General features: G+C 38.7%; 2 protein-coding genes across 2 annotated transcripts; both read left to right on the top strand.

The window, feature by feature from the left end:
- The first annotated feature begins 247 nt into the window (after window positions 1–247).
- frg1 (FSHD region gene 1) lies at window positions 248–12,826 on the top strand. Its single transcript, XM_069666623.1, has 9 exons — window positions 248–371; window positions 1,408–1,475; window positions 2,024–2,146; window positions 5,624–5,681; window positions 5,915–6,029; window positions 7,788–7,892; window positions 8,073–8,164; window positions 11,653–11,763; window positions 12,652–12,826. Exons 1-9 carry the CDS (start codon window positions 313–315, stop codon window positions 12,686–12,688), a joined length of 768 nt encoding a protein of 255 aa, XP_069522724.1. The 5' UTR covers window positions 248–312; the 3' UTR covers window positions 12,689–12,826.
- A 925-nt stretch (window positions 12,827–13,751) lies between these two features.
- Window positions 13,752–19,013, top strand: asah1b (N-acylsphingosine amidohydrolase (acid ceramidase) 1b). Its single transcript, XM_069666622.1, has 14 exons — window positions 13,752–13,851; window positions 13,977–14,023; window positions 15,050–15,140; window positions 15,218–15,304; window positions 15,408–15,486; window positions 15,581–15,655; window positions 15,740–15,785; window positions 15,865–16,009; window positions 16,143–16,197; window positions 16,295–16,376; window positions 17,411–17,542; window positions 17,899–18,022; window positions 18,199–18,255; window positions 18,330–19,013. The coding sequence occupies exons 1-14, from the start codon at window positions 13,783–13,785 to the stop codon at window positions 18,417–18,419; spliced, it is 1,179 nt and encodes a 392-aa protein (XP_069522723.1). The 5' UTR covers window positions 13,752–13,782; the 3' UTR covers window positions 18,420–19,013.
- Window positions 19,014–19,398: the final 385 nt, after the last annotated feature.

The raw sequence follows: 19,398 nt of genomic DNA, 5'->3' as shown, positions 1-19,398 counted from the left end.
ATAGCACCTTTAAAAACAGATGTTTACAAAGTGCTTTGACAAAGTACTAACAGGAACTCAGGAATATAACAGAATAATTTAGTTATATTAACTGTTGTATTCTGTTAAATTATACTATTGTTTCTTTAAATATTTCTCTCAAGGTAATGTTTTAAAAATATATTCACTTACCCTCATATTTAATTTGTTGAAGTAGGTCGTAAGGATTTTGGACCCTTTGTGTTCATTCGCGGCTGCCGTACTTGTTGTGGCTGGAACAGGAAACAGAGCTCGCACACATTTAGAGTACACTGCTAACTACTAGGCAAAACAATGGCTGAATATTCTCGCGTTAAATCGACAAAACTGGTTTTAAAGGGTCTTAACAAAGGGCAAGTATTCCTTTTTCTCTGTACGACAAATATTTACAATCTGCAGAATGATTCACTGCCAACGAACTGGGTTTATATAAGCTATGCTAAAGCTAGCTGATACTAAAACGTTATTGTTAACGTTACGCGAGTTATGCTCTAGCGTATGATATAATTTTTGATTAAGCAATTTTCTTTTCTTTCTTTTTACAATCAGCATGGTAACAAATGTCGTAGATCTTTAATCGTATTCATTTATTTTGAACCAACTAACTCGTTAACCTATTCTTTGAGGATCTGTTGGCTAAACACAACATCATTTGTTGATTTTACGTGTAGCTAGCTAGGCGTAGAAAACGAACGTGTTTGTTTACGTATGGCTCTGCGTAAGTTGCTAGGTAACTAGGTATGGTCCAAAAAGAAAACTCCGTTTCTAGGGCAACACCTGAAGGCTTGTAAAGTTATGATTTGAATTTGAGGCATCTCTATGTTTCAAACGACAGGTAATGATTTGCAATTAAATCAATAATATAAATTAATATAATTCGCTTGGTTGGTTATGAGTTTTGAATTTACTGTCAACAAAAAATAAATGTCTTGAATTCACATCAAAATAAACTTAAGAGTAACTTAACACCTCTTAATGACCTCTAGTGGTTAAACTCCCCCCTGCTGCAGTGGATGTGTCCTACAGGACCCTGTGACCTCACTGAGGTGATGTAGAATAGTTTAATATCTATGATTACTGTTGCAACAGAGCTAATTTCTCAGGTGAAACAGACTTAAACTTTTAATCTGCTTTTTGAAGTTTCTCTTCAAATTTAAAAAGTTTTATCCTTTCTGAATGTCCTGCAGCTCATGTAATAGAACCATAATTCATATTGAAATATAAACTATATATATATTTATACAATAAAGGAAAATGAATTCACTTACAAACCTTAAAAAAAGTAAATTTAGGGAACATGCTTTCAAGGCCAAACTGTTTGTCAAGCTTACCAAAAATAAACACTTGAAATTGAACAAGTGAAATTAACCATCATGTTTTTTTTAACAGGAAAAAGAGGAAGCACAAAGACAAGAACAGAAAAGCCTCAAATGAAGAAGAAAAACCAGATGTTGTTGGTATGTATATGTACTGCATTTATTAATTGTGAAGTTCTTTTTTATGCATTATGTTGTAATATGGGGAAAATGAGCTTGATAAGTTTGCTTAAATTAGTGTAAAATTATATCTTATTGGGTATTTGCATGGGCAAGGCATATGTAGTGATTTCATTTAATTGAAACTTAATGTTTTCAAGACTTGTATTTTATATAAAATACAATTGAAAGAGAGCAGGTTCTACTTTTGTCTTGTGATTTGGTTCAGTAGTGTGTTTTATATTTGTATAATAGGTTAAAGCTTTGAAAGAGATTTTGAAAACTAATGTTTAACGGATAAGAACCACCTGTACAATCCCACTCATTAATGTACAGTGCCAACACTATGGTGAATTTGCAGCAAACAAAAAATGACAGCGTTTAGAAGAACACACTAGAAATAAAATGTCTGCTTCTTCAGAAATTGTCCTTTGAGTGGAAACTGCACTTTAATGTTGCTGTAGCTTTCAAGCCCACAGCGGTGTCGTCTGTTATTACACCTTTTGACATGGGGTCTTTTTGCTCACCAGCTGGTTGGTGGTCCGTCAGCAACTTTGGGGACATCAGCGGAACAGTTGCCATAGAGATGCAGAACAACTCGTACATCCATGCTCTGGACAGTGGCCTCTTCACGGTCGGAGCACCACACAAAGGTGAGGAGACACATATGAGTTATTTCATTTGACCAAGTAATTTCAGAGAAGTCAGGTCATTCTTAGAACTCCTGTGACTTTCACTTAATTTGATCAATTTTTCTCAGCAAAGAAAATATTTCTTTATTGCGGTGGGGATACCTAACATACCCTAGAGTACGTTTTAACTAGAAAGCCATTTTATTTGTGCTTTAAAGAAGAGTTTGTGCTCGTTTCTGCCCAAGATTTCAACGTTTTCTGAGGTTGTTGTTTTTATAATTGGCTTTTTCTACCAGTGCTTGAAATGTTACAACAAAATTTGTACTTCCTACGATTATATTTCTCTCCTTGTGATTGAAATAATTCCCATTGACCCATGAACAGCAGTCCAGGAACCGTTGTGACCTATTCAGGTTTTTAGAACGATTTTTAAGCTGTTGTTGTTAATTCCATAAACATTTATTGAATGTTAATGTGCAGTTTTGCCAGTAGCCCTGGTACATTTCTCAGCCAGAGAAAGAAACTCTTAAACATGTTTTAGGTGGGGTGCTGGTTTGGCTAGGTCGGAGGAGCGGGCACCACATGTACAGGCTACAGTCCTCGACGCACTGATCGCAGGCTCGGCTCCCGGTCTGCCGATCATCTGGTGCATGTCACCACCAACTCTCTTCTCCCCACGTTTCCTGTCTCTCTTCAGCTGCTATTTAATAAAGGCAAAAGCCCAAAAAATAATCATGTTTTAGGTAATGTTTTGTACTGGATTTGGGCTAAAATTCAATATAAATCTATTTCGAGTTGAATAATATTATTATGTTTTTTTCATGTCGTGTTAGTGGTTTGCAGAACACTTTTATCCAATCAAGGACATACAACAAAGTTGTTTTATTCAGGGCTTTGTCTTATATCTTTGAAGAAGAGCTTCAGTAATTAGTTCATTCATTTATGTTTCTCACCAAATAATCAGCGACTGTTTTAATAGTCCTAAAATGTCCTAAAATTTGATGCTTTTGTATGTAATTTATAATTGCATATATTTAATTTCTAGGCTATAGTTGGCCTATTTAAACATGTGATCTTAGCCTGTAGGAAATTATTATTAATTTTTTATTCTATTTATTTATTAAGGTATTTTTGGGCCGTTTATGCCCTTAATGAGAGAGGGAGAGGTCGGAGGGAGAGTGTCGGAAACAGAGGAAGAGAGAGTGAGGATGACACACGGCGGAAGGCAGAGGATGGGAGTCGAGCCTGGGGCCGCCACACTGAGGACTGTAGCCTCTGTATATGGGGCGTGCAATTTAACCGCTGAGCTAAACTGGGGCCCCTGCTTGCAGAAGTTGTATTATGACTTTTTTTTTTAATTTAAGACAAAATTTACTATGAAAAAAAAATCTACATATCAATTATTAATAATGAAAACTATATGTAGTTGCAGCTGGATTTTGAAGAGATCTATCTGAAGTAATACGTTAGAGTGGAACACGTTTCATTGCACTGAACATCAATTTGATTATTCATTGCATTATTTATATATATGTTTTGCATAGAACTGTGGTATAATGATACCTGCTGATATTTTAAAGTTAAAAAAAGTTCTGTGTTGATCTTTGTCTCCCAGCCTAACCCAAGATTTTAGATGTATATAGCACAGAAGAAAAAAGTGGGGCAGGATATTAATGCATAAGAAGCACCATGTAGGATGTACGCTCTCCTGCTTTTCATTATGTCTGCATTTTAAATGAAGATGCTAATTCTTCATCTATTCACTTATCCCACAGTTGAGCAAACTTGAAGAACTTTAAACTCAATTTCAGGTTAGGTTTACTGTAGGCTCCAGCATTGTGGGGTTGACGGGGGTGTGTTTGCCTTCAGTCCACAGAGCAGTAAGTATTTTAAGTAGTAAATCCAGACACCAGACTGAAAGGGCTGAGCAGGGGTTGAGTTGAGGGTAAGGACAGAGCTAACTCCGAGTTCCCACTCACTTCTGCCTTCAGGCACTTCTGAGGGAGTGCTCCTCATTGAAACAGCCTGCCCGGGAGGAGACACTGCCAACAGTTAATTCAGCACACGTTTTGTGAGAACCAGTGGATACGACTCCGAGATTGAAACGTCCCAATTCCCTTTGTGGGATTTCATCCTCTGCATGCACATAAGCTCATTTCTGGGAGATGAAAGAAGGCGCGAGCGAGCAGTTTAGAAGTAGAGATTAGAGATTTTCCTCTCTTTACTGGATTTTCTGCACAGGCACCCGCTCAGTGGATGATACAGCGTTTTGGAAAACTGCAATAGATGTTCACATTCACCTTCAGGGCAGAGGAAACATACTGAAGTCATCAGCTGACATATCCCAGAGATAACTAGCCTTTTGAAAAAGCAGCTTGTGACACATATTGCCTGTACTTTATTAATGATCCCTCCGCAGCGTCTCACAGGCTCCGCTCTCCCTTGACCTGAACTCCGTGTGACGCACTACAAATTGTGCAAAATTTTGATGTATGTTAAAGGTCAGAAAGTGACCTAATAGCAGGCAGATCAGTTTAATGACACCAGGAGGAAATCTGTGGATTTTAAATGCAACACAACAGTTCCTTCATATCCTATTCCAATTATTCCAAATGTCTCAGTGCTGATGAAGTGGACCCGGATCAGCACAGCGCTATGTAGCCACAGGGTCTGCATTATTAATTACAAGAGTGCATAAGTAAAACATGAAGGAGGTCTGAAGGATGAAATTATGCACATTTTAATAATGGCACATGATTTAAACACTGTCATTAATTAAATACTACATGGCTGTTTCTGTGTGGCAAAAGATTTTTCTGTTAAAGGCTAAAGGCCAGTTCAGATCAATGATTTGCAACGAGACCGAATGCTGCTGCCAACGGAATCCCGTGACAGCTGATCGTAAACGTTCTAAAACGGGGCCGTTCACATCAAAGCAACGCAGCTGACCGTCTCCATAGCAACGACGCACTGACACACCCCACTACTTCTGCGTTAGTACTATAACGTTAATTAATACTATATAACGTTAGAATTAGGCCTATGTTACATGAATTAACTAGCTGGATTTCTGTTAGCGTTCTAAAAAGAAATGGGTGACGGTGACCCGCTCGCAATGTTAGCTATAACATTGATTAATAAACATCGGAGACAGAGAGTTTGGAAAGAGAGGATCTGGAGCCGTCTTTCCAACGCCAACTTATGCTGTTTCCTGATTGGCTGAAGTGAAATAGCTACATCATTCAGTCCTAAAACTGCATTTGGAGTCAAATCTTCTGCAACTCCACGCAACTGCTTCAGACGCTCTGCAACTAACCAGTTCACACACCGCTGCAATTTTCTCTGCAACATTCTAGAACTGTTTTGTTGCGTTGCGAATCATTGATCTGAACTGGGCTTAAAAGATCAGAACTGTCTTATGCGGACTAATTTGTAAATATATCAGAAAAAAAACTACATTAGAGGAAATACTGACAAGTGTAAAATCTTTTGTTTCAGATGATGAAGGACCCGACCCTCCTGAACAGTTTACCGCCATCAAGCTCTCTGACACAAGGTGAGTACACAAAGACAAACTGCACAGACTGTTTGCATCAACAGATAATCCTTCACCAACAGATTTAATATCTGGCTTCTGCAGGGACTTTTTATCGTGTCTAGTGTCTAACTCTGTGCTGATTTATGATGACATAATATTCTAGAAAGCCTCAGAAATAACACGTCTTTTTATGTTCTGTTTACAAAGCTGTGTCACTGTAGATATTAATAGAGTCATTTATGCCCTCGCAGGATAGCGTTGAAATCCGGATATGGAAAGTACCTGGGTATCAACTCTGAGGGGTTGGTAGTGGGACGCTCTGATGCTATTGGCGCCAGGGAACAATGGGAAGCAGTCTTCCAGGATGTGAGTGGATCCTCTAAAGTTTCTCCTGCTCCTGGTCCACATGCAGATTTAACCATGTTGACCCAGCTGGTAAATAAGGATAAAAAACAAGAAAGGTCTCAAACAGAGGACGACACAGGAGATACATCTTTACCATCTCTACTATACATGTATAACTGAAACAGTTAGGTGATTCATCAATATGTTAATCAACAGAAATGTAAGCTGCGACTGTTAAGTACTGCTGTTACTCTTCAAGGAAAGAAATGACCAGAATATCCCAGCTTCTAGCTTCTGAAATCTGACTATTTAATGCTTTTAATTTATGCCCTAGGGCTGCAACTTCCTATTATTTCCAATGTTAATTAATCTGCGGATTATCTTCTCAACTAGACAATTGCTTTTTTGGTAGTTAAAATGTCAGAAAATGTGGGAAAATGTCAATCACGATTTATATAAGCCCAAGATGGTATCTGTAGATGTTTTGTTTTGTCCACAACTAAAAGATATGAAGTTTTACTGTCATAGACGCGTAAAAGAAACCAGAAAATATTCACATTTAAGAAGCTGGAATCAAACTGATTTATTAATCATCAAAATTGTTTATGGTTGATTTTAATAATTGACATCCAATGGATTTAACAATTACCGTAAAATTTGGTATAAGAAGCACTTTTAATCCTTTTTTTTTCCCCATCTAAAAAGTGGTCTGCGTCCTATGAACAGCTGCGCCAAGACGATGGCGCTATAATCTAGCTAAAGCTTCATCAAGGACATGTGCCGTCACAATCGCCAGTGCAGCCGCCACCCTCATAACAATCAAGGTCACCATACCATAACTAATGCACTGGTAGCTAGCAGGATCGCAAACTCGACATGGTGAAAACAGATGGCTGTAATTTGTGTTTTGAATGTGTTTCAAATGAAAATGCATTTAAGTAGTGTTGAAATAACTTACGCACAGTTTGTATTAATAAATAGCTATAGAAAATCCTTTTTCCCTCTGGGATACCCCCAAAAACAGACTGCGTCTTATATTCTGGTGCAACTTATATTCTGGATTTTACGGTAATTATTGCAGCTTTTAACTGAAACCTTTTTGGGGTTCGGACTGTTGGTTGGATAACAACAACATATGAATGTGAGACTTGGGTTTTGCAAAAATAGGATGGGCATTTTTACTTGCTTCTGTTGCTTTATTTACAAACTAATCAAGAAGATAATTGCAGAGTTCTCAATGTTTTAATACTCATTAGTTTAAGGCTAATACTGGTACACTGGTACAAGTATTGACGGACTGTGTGACAGTGCAGAATCCTGGAATAAATATTGTCTGAGTAATATAAAAAATACTTTACTTCTAATTAGTATAACATGTGTTTTCATTCCATGAATAGCCCCATAAACAGTATTAAAATCAAAACACTTTTTGTTTGCACTGGTGTCACATGATGTAAAATAAGGACTCATATTTACCCCGCGTCAGCTGCCTCTCACAGCTGGCCTCATGGCTGATTGGAGTTTAGCCGACGAGAGATAACGCTTCGCTTTAGTCCGGAACACCTAATTCATTATGCAGAATGCATCTACCTTATCACCGTAGTGCACCGCTCGCCTTGATGCTTTGCTGAACCTTTAAACAACCTGTTCGGCACAACCTTGAGACTCTTTAACATCAAATATCGGGCAACCTTTCATGCCTGTCACAACAACCAATCCCACTGCAATTCTATCTAATCTACTGCCTCCTCCTCTGTGTCTCTCTCTGTTCCGCCTCAGGGCAAAATGGCTCTCATGGCAGCAAATAGCTGTTTCATCTCCTACAGTGACAGTGGGGACATCGAGGCCAAGAGCAAGACAGCAGGGGACGGCGAGATGGTGAAGGTGATGTGTAAATTGTGTTCTTCCGCAAGGTTGCATGTTAATCCTTTTATTTTTGAGCGTGCAGTCTCTGTGGGGACCTGAGATGGGAGGGGAAAAAATGTGTGACCTCACTTCAGGGGGTTCAGCTTATTGATATTTAATGCAAAACTTTCTGTGTTTTTTGTCCTGAATTATGAGCAGATCAGGTCGAGTGCAGAACGGGAGGTCAAGCGTAAAGATGACATCGCAGAAGAAGACAGGGGCAATGTGAAGTCCTGCGAGCTCAATTATGTGTACGTAACATCCTCTCTATATAACTTTAGTGCTGACTAAGGAAACATGCTGACATGTTGACGTTTCTCTGCATCTAACTGACAGATTAATATTCTCTGTTACGTCGGTAGACATTTTTATCCTGCAATGAATGTGCAGTGTAAGTGCCTAACACAAAAAAACACCTTTTTAAGTAGGAGGAAGTAGCTATCATTTACATATTTTTTAACTCTGGCATATGTGTACCTGAAATGAGATCACAAGGGCATCGATGCAGATCTGAGAGGCTGTGATATGAAAATATATTTTTACACGTGTTTCTTTTTTCAGATTTCCTCCAATCTTAACTTTTCTTTCAAATAACGGGATCAATTTTCTGTTCCGACGTCTTAAAAAAGGAGCTTGGGGGGGAAAAAGTCACTCTTTGGTTGCACTGGTCACAACCGGTACACATTTTTAAGAGCTCACAAGCCCTAATAAAGGTTGACAACCATTGCTTCACAGCAAAATGCACCACCACACACTCCAAGGCCCCACAAATTACCAGAGTGTAATCAGCTCCTCTCTGACATAGTGCCAATAACAATTAAAAGTTTTACAAACACAGTTACCTAGACTTTAGTTTAAGAGGCCATACTGGCTGCTTTCCAGTCAACATGTCAACACGGTATACACTTAAGCTGTCACACATGGTCGCATGCATACAGATACAGATAGTAAAAACAAGCAGACATGCTAACAACATTAAAAAACTGTATATAGTAGATTCTGTTAATTGATTAATATGACCATTTTTTCTGAAAATTAATAACAAGATACACCTACTTTTTTCAGAGGCTTTCACACACATCTTTAGTCTCAGAACCCATCAGCTATAGTCTGACGACCATATAGCCCCTAGGGACGGTGGTGAACATGTCGGGGTGTGTCCAGTTTAGGGTATGTTAAGGACTTCCAGTCAAGACTTCATTTTCTGTGCGCTGCATTGTTTACAGTCCAGTTAGCAACTTGAGAAGCAACCGTGTGTTCAGATCAAAAGTGAAGCCAATTTGGCCACCCCCAGATATGTGAGCAAAATAAATGGCGTAATTTCATGGCTCATTAAATCCCCCGGAGATGCGCCCTTTCATCTGTTTCTGGTGAGTCTCAGTTTCACTGTAAATAGTAAGTTAGACAGAGGCTGCACTCTGGCTACTGCGGTATGAACCCAAATTAACGGGTCTTAGGTTTGCAGAAATAACATCATGATGCAGATTAGTAAACGGTAAGAATGAAGCTTTGTCAGGTCTGTCCTCAAGAGGAGAAGAAAACTACCTTTAAAATGCTCGTTTGTTGAACGGAGGTCGGATCGATCATTTCTGATGCATTTGAGGAAGTTGGGAAATCTAAATGTTGAACGGCTTTCGTGACACCGCGTCATGTAAATTTGTCTCAAGCTGAATTTTCAATCGAGAACGGATTGTTAGCTGTTAGCATGCAGATGTCTGTTTATAGAGATTAAAAAGAAGGTAAGTCATCGTCAGATAGCCGCTGATGGGAGCCGGGATGTCATTGCGGTCGATTACGTTCCGACTGCTTTTGCTCTCCTTACAGACTGTTTTTCCTACATTCACCGCAGTGTAGAATCTGTAAATAGATATTAGTCGTACCTAAGCAGATGAGTTGCTTATTTGCCATTGAGATGCTTTAGTTGTGATCATCCATTAAAGTAACGTGATAACAGGTTTCTAGTTTATACAACTATATTGGTGTACAATAAAACTCCATCTAGCCATATAGATGTTGTTTAAAATGTTGTGTTGCCCTGCATATTACACCATGAAATGAATTCGTAGGTCCTATGTAATAAAATATAACGAGACTTCACTTCTAGTATAGCATATACTGTCTTTTGCTCTCTTTATTTCCTCCCGTTTTAGACATTGGACCTGACTTTTAAGCGCCATTTGTCTTTAAACTGCCATCACATTGCGTCTGTAATTATACTAGTTTTCCACAACAGCTTGACATTGCGCAGTTAAAGCAGTATACCTGTCAGCCTCCCCTGAGATGAGCGCTAAAGCACTTTATTCTGACTGAGGGGGAAAACGATGCGATTTCCTTCCCATTATCTTCCCATTGTGTTCGTCTGCACCGACAAAATTCTGACAACAAAATCACACCCTGGATGCAAGATCACGCCTTTAAGTTACCGCCTCATCAGGCCCCAACTTTAAAGATGCAATTGATGGTCCGCCATTAAAGGGGGGGGGTGAGAAAGCAGCAACGGCACATTTCAGCTTCGGATGCTCCGAGAGTTTTATACACGGCCCGTCTGTGGCCTATTAACTTACAGGCAATACGTCTGAAGCTGTTGTTTGCTTGGCACGCTGTGGCTTGTGTTCCCACACTCTATTATTTGTGTTAGATGAACGCCTGGGAAATGGACTCATCATGTTGACATGTTGATAATGGCTGCCCTTGAGCCCGTGTCTTGATGTAGTGTTAAGTGTCTAAACGCCTTTTAGGATGGAGTGCAGCCTGGGAATCATAAAGCACCAGCTGAGGGAAGAGAAGGGAAATATCAAGCAAGTTTCCTGACAAGATGCCGTGGTTGTTCAAATTGCTTTTGTTGTGAATATTGGAATACATTGTTATGATTTCTTACAGATTATTTTAAGCTCTCTCATGCACGATGTCCGTGAAGGTTCACAGGAGAAGGATCAAGTCCTCACAGCCTCTCACACTGCAGTTGTACCTTGCTAGATTTCTGGCAGAGCTTACTTAAATATAAATTCAAGCAGGAATCCTGATGAATTAAGATCATATTCTACCCTAATTAACAAATGTCACTGTTATCAATAATATTTCCAGCCTCGGCTGAATATTTAGATTATAGTGCTGTAAGTGTTGATTTGTAGCAGCTAGTCAGTGTAGCCATTCAGCCTGTAGTATTAAGCTGCTACTGTCAACATTTAAATACCCTCCTTCAGTTCATTCTTAGGCTCCTTTTTTAGAATTCTTTTAAAGAGGGAGTATTATGCTGTTTCACATTTTAAGACATATATATAATGTTACAATGTTGGATGTCTATAGTTAGCGTGGCTGAAGTTTCAGATCTGTAGGTAAAAGTATGTTGGAGTAATCCCCAGGCTTCTCAGCTCAGTCTGCAGGCTGCTGTGAACGCCAGGTTTCACACAGTTTTTTCTACACACTGCAGCCTCAGCAGGTTTCAGAGAGCTGGCCAATCAGAAGAAAGTGGGCTTGTCGGGGCGGGGTTTCTTAAAGGGACAGAGCTGACTGAGTCGTTTCAGGCAGAGGCTGTATGAGGGCCTGCACAGAGCACCAGTGTGAGAACAGTAAATTATGCTAAGCTACTCCACAGGTACCACAGAGTGAAATATGAAGCTTGAAATTTGCCTAATACCGCACCTTTAAGATTTAGCCTCAGCGGCAGTTCTCAAAGGGCTATGTTTTTGTTTTAGACTGCCTTTTGTAATAGTCGTATTTTTGTTGCTGTGTGTTACAGGAAGAAGTTTCAGAGTTTTCAGGATCGGCGGCTCAGGGTGAACGAGGAAGACTCCTCCACGCTAAAGAGAGCCAGAACAGACGGGAAGTTCCACGAAACTTTGCTGGACAGGTGTGAAAATAAGCCTATAATATATTTGTTTATATATTTATTCTCACACACATTTTTTCCTGTCATCACTCTTCCTGTTGTGTTGCCTCACGTTAAAAAGGAAATGTATACCGGAAGAATCAAGTCCAACTGTAAACTCCATGTTTTCACTTAGAGAATTCCCTCAAATTCATGCTGAATTTAACACACATCAAAGTTTATCAATGTATTGACATACTGTGAGATATCTGGTCAATACAATTTAGTAAAATTTAGAGTATTTAATACAACCAAACTGTTAACCTCATTCTGAAACATGTGAAAGTAAGAGGTGGACTTTGCAATATTTAAATTCTGGTTTTCTTATTTGTGAGTTCATGAAAGAAATTAATGATTTAGAAAATTTCACATTTTATTTTTAATATCTGGAGTATTTAGCTTAAAAAGAAATGTCTTGTTTTCCTACATTGATGTATAAGAAAGATTTATTTATATCTAGATTACATAGGAACATTGCAATAGGGCCATAGTCTTTTAAGAATTTACCTTGCAATAGATTTGTTATTTGAACCAGTGAAAGCTCATAGGCAGGTGTTTCAGGTATTTTCATGCTGCCCAAAGCAGCTTTAGTAACAAGTAGGCTATGTGAGAATTGACTCATGCTTTATAACTCACACCTGCCAACATAAATGACATGAGTGAGTCGACTGAAGCTCCAAACAAATCTGCATGTCCACAAGATGTTTGAAACAGAGTGATGAGTTATTCAAACCAATACAGTAAAAGATAATAAACAAACTAGATTTTAGGTAAAGACATTATATTACGAATCGTAAAATAACATGATATATTGATTGCTTAGACTTATTGTAACATGAATGTAACATGTCATCTTTATTTTCATTGCAGGAGAAGCAAAATGAAAGCAGACAGATACTGCAAGTGACGACTCAACTTTGTAGATTCCTGCCATGTTTTGTAAATGTCTTGATTTTAAAGATTTGGCCGTTTTATCTGACATTTAGTGAACTGTTTTTTGTTTTTGTTTTTTGTTTTACAGATTTTGAATAAAATTAAATGGTCAAATCAATTTTGTTGGTCTATGTGTGTTTTTGCAGCCAGTTGGATTTCTCTTTAGATTACGTGTGTAGAACTCAGGTGACCCAATGGCCTACTCTTTGTACGGTGAATAATTAAACATCACTTCACTTTGCCCTGGAGCTGCTGTTGGGTTAAACTTTGGGTTAAAGAATTTCCAATGTTGTTGTTTGAGTATACCACATTTTGTAGTGGTATACAGTGATCAAGTGGTCATTAAATGTTATAGAAACTCTCACTAAGTTAGTGATACACAAAGGGCCAAATTTTCTTAGATAAGACAGATATAGTATAAATTAACCCATTTAAGCCTAAAACAGTCATTTGTACAATCTGAGAAGCTTCAAAGGTGTATGATTATTAGAATTGAAACTGAGTTGAATTACACAACTCATAGACATCTGAAATAGGGCTAAATATTTTTCTGTACATAATGTTCAATAAGCTTACAAGATGTCAGACAGGAGTGTCTACAAATTACTCATCCAAATGTAAAATTATTCAATAATACAAAAAAGGGAAGTATATATATTTAATTACTTCCTTAAAATAGGCATGCAGGTGCCAGAGAAGGATATAAATGCAATTAACCACGAGTGGTCATGTTATTTATTTTCACTTCCGTGTGGAAAGAACCACTGGGCCGTCTGTAGAAGGGGTGTTTTGAACCTCATTGATTCAAATGCTTCCATGCTCCGTGTGTGAGCGAGTGTTTCATACACTTTTATGGCAAATAAAAACAAATTAGTTGATTCAACTTAATCGAAAACACGTGAATTATTAGTTGTTTATATGCACATAGCTCTTTGAGAACTTCCGGTTTCCCCTCCCTTGATGAAAGTGAGATCACTGTCACGAGATAAACAGAGGCAGCTTCCGCAGTAAACTTAATGTTCAAAAGCTCCGCTCGACGAAATACGGTTTGAGTGAAATCTTCCAAAAATGGGTCACTGTGCTTTACTCAGTTTAGCGGTGTTATTTTCCGTAGCATCGTCACAGTTTGTACCACCGGTAAGCGGCATTTCTGCGTCAACATTGTGCTGTGTGTCACATTATTTTAAGCTGTATTTACGTTTGGACTCACAGAAACTTTGAACTCTGCTTTATATTTCTTTCTTTCTTTCTTTTTTTTGCAGTATACAGAAGAATGTCGGACAGGAATGTATCCACCAAAAGGTCCAACGTAAGTGACATTATTCTGTAACCGTTGTGTCTTTGTTGTGTTCCCTAGCTATCTGAGTCATTGACATGTTTTGTAACGTCTGAATTAATTACTGAACTGTGCTACCTTCACGTGCTCCTCGTAAACTTTAAAACCTAAAGTCACAACCCGTACCAAAGAAGCAATTTGAAAATGTCTTTAGTCACAGGGAACTAACAATGGGCATTTTTCAGCATTTTCGGTTGCACATACTAAATTATAATTGGATGATTAAAAAAATGATAAAAGTTGAGAGCTGTTGCCTTACTGGGTTTCAAGATAACGGATCACTAACATAAGGCCTGAATAAAAAGAAAACTAGCTGTTGGAGTTTGACCCACAGTAGGTGATAAAAGCCAGATTGTCATGGCCTCTGCAGCAAATGTTTTGACCATTGTATATTGATGAAACTGGCCCCATTTTTTTAATCAGGCCTCAAATAACTAATCCGATAACATCATTTGAGACTCATATTCTGTTATGTAACAATATCCCCTTTTCTCTCTGTATTTTATTTCATTAAATAAATCACTTGTTTACATCAGTATTCGATTTCCCTTTGCATAAACCTCAACCTGATGTTTCCAACAGCGCTTGAAGGCAGCATACCTTTTCAGGCACATGGTCTCATGATGCCGGTTTTTTAGAAATCAAACTAGGGCTGTAACAGTTACTTTAAATATTACTTATACAATACTTTTGATTTATCAATTAACTGTTCAGTCTATTTTCAATGAGTAGTTCGAGATTTCTTCAAATTGCTGAACATACAGCAGAATTACCTTGATTACTAAATTGGTCAAATTCCTCGAAGAGATTAATAGGGCAAACAAATGTACTTTTTGTTAGTTTTCACACTAGATTAAACCAGAAATTTCTGCTCATTAGATTTTAAATGTATTTAAACAGTGAAATACAAATCATGTCTGTACAGTTCAGTTGCTAATTGGACCTTTGTGTTTAAATAGTTGTGCTTTAGGAGGTTTACAGCTTTTCATTTCTAATCAGGTCCAGAGGAGGTGTCGGTTGGTACACAGTGGACCTCGACTTGCCGCCCATCAAGAGATGGACAGCTCTGATCACTGACAAAAAAACAGAAGTAAGAACGCTGCAAAGTGTTTTAAACTAGCCTCATAGAAATATCCACTTTCTTTAACTCGGAATCTCTCTCTTTAGCTCGTCACCATGATTCAGGCCATCAAAGACTTGGCTGATGCGTTTGTGCCCAGCGGGAGGCTGATCGAGCTGGTTGACATCACGCTGGTGAGCGTCATTTCTCTCTCTCTGTACCATGTTTTCCTATATGACATATATTTATTGCGACGAGAGGCTTTACGATTGAAGTTTGTTGTGTAATACTCTGCAGCCGTTGATGGCGAGCACACTCCCGAGTCCTTTCGGTGATGAAATCAAAGGGATTGCAGTTGCTTCAGGGATTCCTCTTGGTAAGAAAACTCAAAATTAGTAACTGATTAAAAAAATGTCCCATTGACTGCTGTCCTCCTTTAATTATTCTTTTCTTTGTTTTTTAAAATATAGGTGAAGTTGTCTTGTTCAACATCTTCTATGAGGTGTTCACTGTGTGCACATCAGTTGTTGCAGAAGACACTAAGGGTGGGTGATCATCCAGAATCCAATTATTTAATTAACTTAAAATAATTCTGTACTGACTCTGAAATGTTTTTGCTTTTCTGACAGGTAACCTCATTCATGGTAGAAATCTGGATTTTGGATTATTTATGGGGTAAGAATCACCCCTAAAAAACACAGTTTTTAAGCTTGTCTCAGATCCTGTGAAATAACATCTCACCCGCTCCTCACAGCTGGGATATGAAAAACAAGTCATGGATCATTAGCGAGATGCTGAAGCCTCTGGTGGTCAACCTCGACTTCAAGAGGAACAACCAGACGGTCTTCAAGTCGACAAACTTTGCTGGATATGTTGGCATGCTGACTGGCATCAAGCCTGTAAGTCATTTAGTGTGATGACTCAAGGTTCAGTCGGCATAGAACATTATTTAACGCCAGTGACAGCTGCTGAGCTGTGAAGACATCTTGCATTTAAAAGAGATAAAAAATGTTTTTCTTGTTTCTCTCTCAGCACATATTCACTCTGACCATGAACGAACGCTTCAGCCTCGATGGAGGATACATTGGTGAGTAATTAACTGTTTTATTCAATACTACAGAGATACAGTAAGCTCCCTTTTTATTTGTGACTAATTCATGTCACCTAAATCTGTTCACATGCAGGAATCCTGGAGTGGATCTTTGGAAACAGAGACGGGATGTGGATGAGCTTTCTCACTCGCTCGGTCCTAGAAAATGCACAAAGGTATTCTTCTTTGATACTTAAAGTAAAGGTGCTTTGACTTGTGTTCCACTGGTGTTGCTCTAGAGTAATGTTTCTGTTAGCAGCATCCATATGGGTTACACAAAAGCAACACAAGAATGGTGATAATGTAATGCATGTTTTTGTTGCTCCGCTATGTCTGCTGGTGTAGTGACAGTATAGCTGAAGATGTAGACAAAGGCTTTAAGCTGTCGTACAGAAGGCAGGTTTTGTAAGATAAAAAAAGCTGCAAGTCATCCCCCACTCCCTACTCTCCACATTTCCTGTCTCTCTTCAGCTATCCTGTACAATAAAGGCACAAGCCCCAAAAAATAATCTTTAAAAATGCATATTTGTAAAGTCTTCAGGATTAAGGCAATGCAATTTAATGACAACCATCAGAATCAGAAGTACTTTATTTATCCCTGGGGGGAAATTCCGGCGTTACAGTTGCTCTGACACAGAGAGAAGCATGAAGAAATATAAATAGGAAGTACGTCAAGTATGTACAATAATAACAAATAAAGATCAAATTTAAATATAAAAATGCTGAGAAATGGGCTCTATGGTGATTTAAATTTGTATGTCAGATTAAGTACAGAAACAGAAGCAACTGTAACGGGTTGCACGTGTGGTCGGCATACGCACAAAGTGAAACTGAAGTATTGCAATGAAAGCTTTACAGGAAAATAAAATGCAGTCATCATTTTTTAAGGCAAGTTTATGTGTAATGTGCAGTCGAAAAGCAAGGGAAATAAATGCTGATCATGAGACTTAAAATCGTATTGAGAAAAAGTAAAAATAAAAGCACATACAAAAAGGATTCAAAATAAAAGAGAGAAGAAATCTGCTAAGTTGGAATACAACAATCTAATTTAAAATGCTAGACAGCTGTGGCAATTCGAAAAGTTTTAGTTATAATTCAAAAGAGTGGGAGTTTTGTTTCAGACTTGTGGCGCATGAAAGCCGACAGCTTCCCTCTCTGTTAAGCAACAATGTTTGTGTCCAAACAATGAGTCCTGTCTTGTTGTCCCCAGCTACGAGGAAGCCAAAACCCGCCTGGCTCAGACCAAGCTGCTGGCTCCAGCATACTTTATTCTTGGAGGAAACAGCACAGGCCAGGGCTGCATCATCACCCGGTCCAGGCTGCTCAGTCTTGATGTCTTGGAGTAAGTGCTGGAGCCTGTTCTGCACAACAAAACAGTGTTTGTATTCGTGGACACAGAGATGTCTGTGGCTGCTGTTTTCAATGCTTGATCACTGAAAAATCGCTGCATTACAATGAAATATGAAAAAAAAGATTAATCTTTGACTTTTTTTGTGTGGGCTGTTGTCCAGTTATCGCAAAGTCATCATGACGCAGCCTTTTGTGGCGTTTTTCTTTTGGAAAAACCACTCCCTAAACAAGGAACTGATTACAGCATTGGTTTCAGATCACCTGACTCAACTCTATTTCACAAACCAGTTTGGGTAACGTAGCTGCATATCACATGTCAAGGTTTTTTATTTGATTACTTTATTTCAGGATCGACCTGAAGCTGGGCCGGTGGTACGTCCTGGAGACGAACTATGACCCCTGGAAGGAGCCTCTGTTCCTGGACGATCGCAGAACTCCCGGCATGGCGTGCATGAACAAGACGACACAGACAGTGAGTGCTGATGACACACAGTTCCTTTACATGATGGGATACACTTCTGTCTGTGATAAGAGGATGTGAATGTGTTAAAAAGTTGGTCATGTGATTTCAGGTCTGAAGATCAAGTCTGACACTTTATGTTCCTGTTTTATCAGAGCGGTTCAACAACTTTGATCTCTCTTTTTTAGAACATCTCACTTAAGACCATGTATGACGTGCTCTCAACCAAACCAGTGCTAAACAAGGTGAGTCTTTTAATGATCATGTTTGTTCACTTAAAGTTAAGTCAGTGTAATAACATTTCTTCACTGTTCAACAGTTGACTACATACACAACTCTGATGCAAGTGTCCGACGGACATCTGGAGTCGTATATCCGCGACTGTCCGAACCCCTGCATGCCCTGGTAACGCCTGAACCGCTGAACCCGGATCAGTTTGTAAATGCTTACCTCCACGGAGAAGCTGTGATGGAGAGCAGCTCAGCAGATGTTGGAGCGTAACTTGCAGTGTTTGCACAGCAGCCAATCAACCTAAACCAAAGCGTGTCTCCACAGTGATGTCATTTGTGTTTGTTTTTCTGACAATTCAGGACTTAAAGCTTTGATAAAAATACTAAATCCTATTGTTTTTTCTGTTCTAAGGGAATTTTGTACAAAAGTGAATTAAACTTGTAAATGTTCTCGCTCTGTTTTGTTCACTGTAATTATTAATGTTATCGGCAGGATGAGTTTACTTATTTTTTTTGTATAATTCTATTAATGTAAAATATTTTCCTTTTTTTTTTATGTCAAATTCTGTAAATCCAGGCCACACTCACCACCCTGTGCCTCCACACTGTGTGACCCTGCTTTAGTGTTGGTGTTTTTGTTTTTTAACTTAGCTGTTAGCACTGTCTCACCACATGACTGACCATTTCACACACTGATGCTGAGCAGTGCACCTCTTAGCTGACCTCTTTTTTTATTGGTTAATGGATGTTAATAAAAGTATTCCCAAATTTAAGTTTCTGCTTGTTGATCTGATGTTTTTGTTTTGTTTTTTTACCATGAAAGCCATATTTTGGATTTCTTCAACTATTATCCCCCCCCACACACACACACACGAAATAATTTTGTCTACAAAATATCAGAAAAGGGGGCTGCATGGTAGTGCAGTGGTTAGCACTGTCGCCTCACTGCTAGAAGGTTCCTGGTTCGTATCCCAATTCGGACTCAGGGGGCCCTTCTGTCTAATCTGCCATTATCTATACCGCCCTGCAACCCTGAACAGGATAAGCGGCATAGACAATGGCTGGATGGATGAAATGTCAGAAAAGGATGAGGTGGGGTCTTCAAATGTCTGGTTTCGTCTAAAATAAAAATTACTGGTAATGATTTGGTAAATATGG

The sequence above is a fragment of the Semicossyphus pulcher genome, unplaced genomic scaffold, assembly GCF_022749685.1.
Source record: "Semicossyphus pulcher isolate SPU_LCO1_2020_fin unplaced genomic scaffold, fSemPul1.0.p SCAF_17, whole genome shotgun sequence".
Classification (NCBI taxonomy): Eukaryota; Metazoa; Chordata; class Actinopteri; order Labriformes; family Labridae; genus Semicossyphus; species Semicossyphus pulcher.
This window is presented reverse-complemented; position numbering and strand designations above follow the sequence as displayed.

What these genes read in the sequence shown, in the direction of transcription:
- frg1 (XM_069666623.1), top strand. Translation starts at nt 313, where the DNA reads ATGGCTGAATATTCTCGCGTTAAATCGACAAAACTGGTTTTAAAGGGT. An exon ending in GGGACGGCGAGATGGTGAAG is followed by an intron (nt 7,893 to 8,072) that starts GTGATGTGTAAA and finishes AATTATGAGCAG; the next exon opens with ATCAGGTCGAGTGCAGAACG. An exon ending in CACGAAACTTTGCTGGACAG is followed by an intron (nt 11,764 to 12,651) that starts GTGTGAAAATAA and finishes TTTTCATTGCAG; the next exon opens with GAGAAGCAAAATGAAAGCAG.
- asah1b (XM_069666622.1), top strand. Translation starts at nt 13,783, where the DNA reads ATGGGTCACTGTGCTTTACTCAGTTTAGCGGTGTTATTTTCCGTAGCA. An exon ending in CGTCACAGTTTGTACCACCG is followed by an intron (nt 13,852 to 13,976) that starts GTAAGCGGCATT and finishes TTTTTTTTGCAG; the next exon opens with TATACAGAAGAATGTCGGAC. An exon ending in CTCAGTCTTGATGTCTTGGA is followed by an intron (nt 17,543 to 17,898) that starts GTAAGTGCTGGA and finishes ACTTTATTTCAG; the next exon opens with GATCGACCTGAAGCTGGGCC.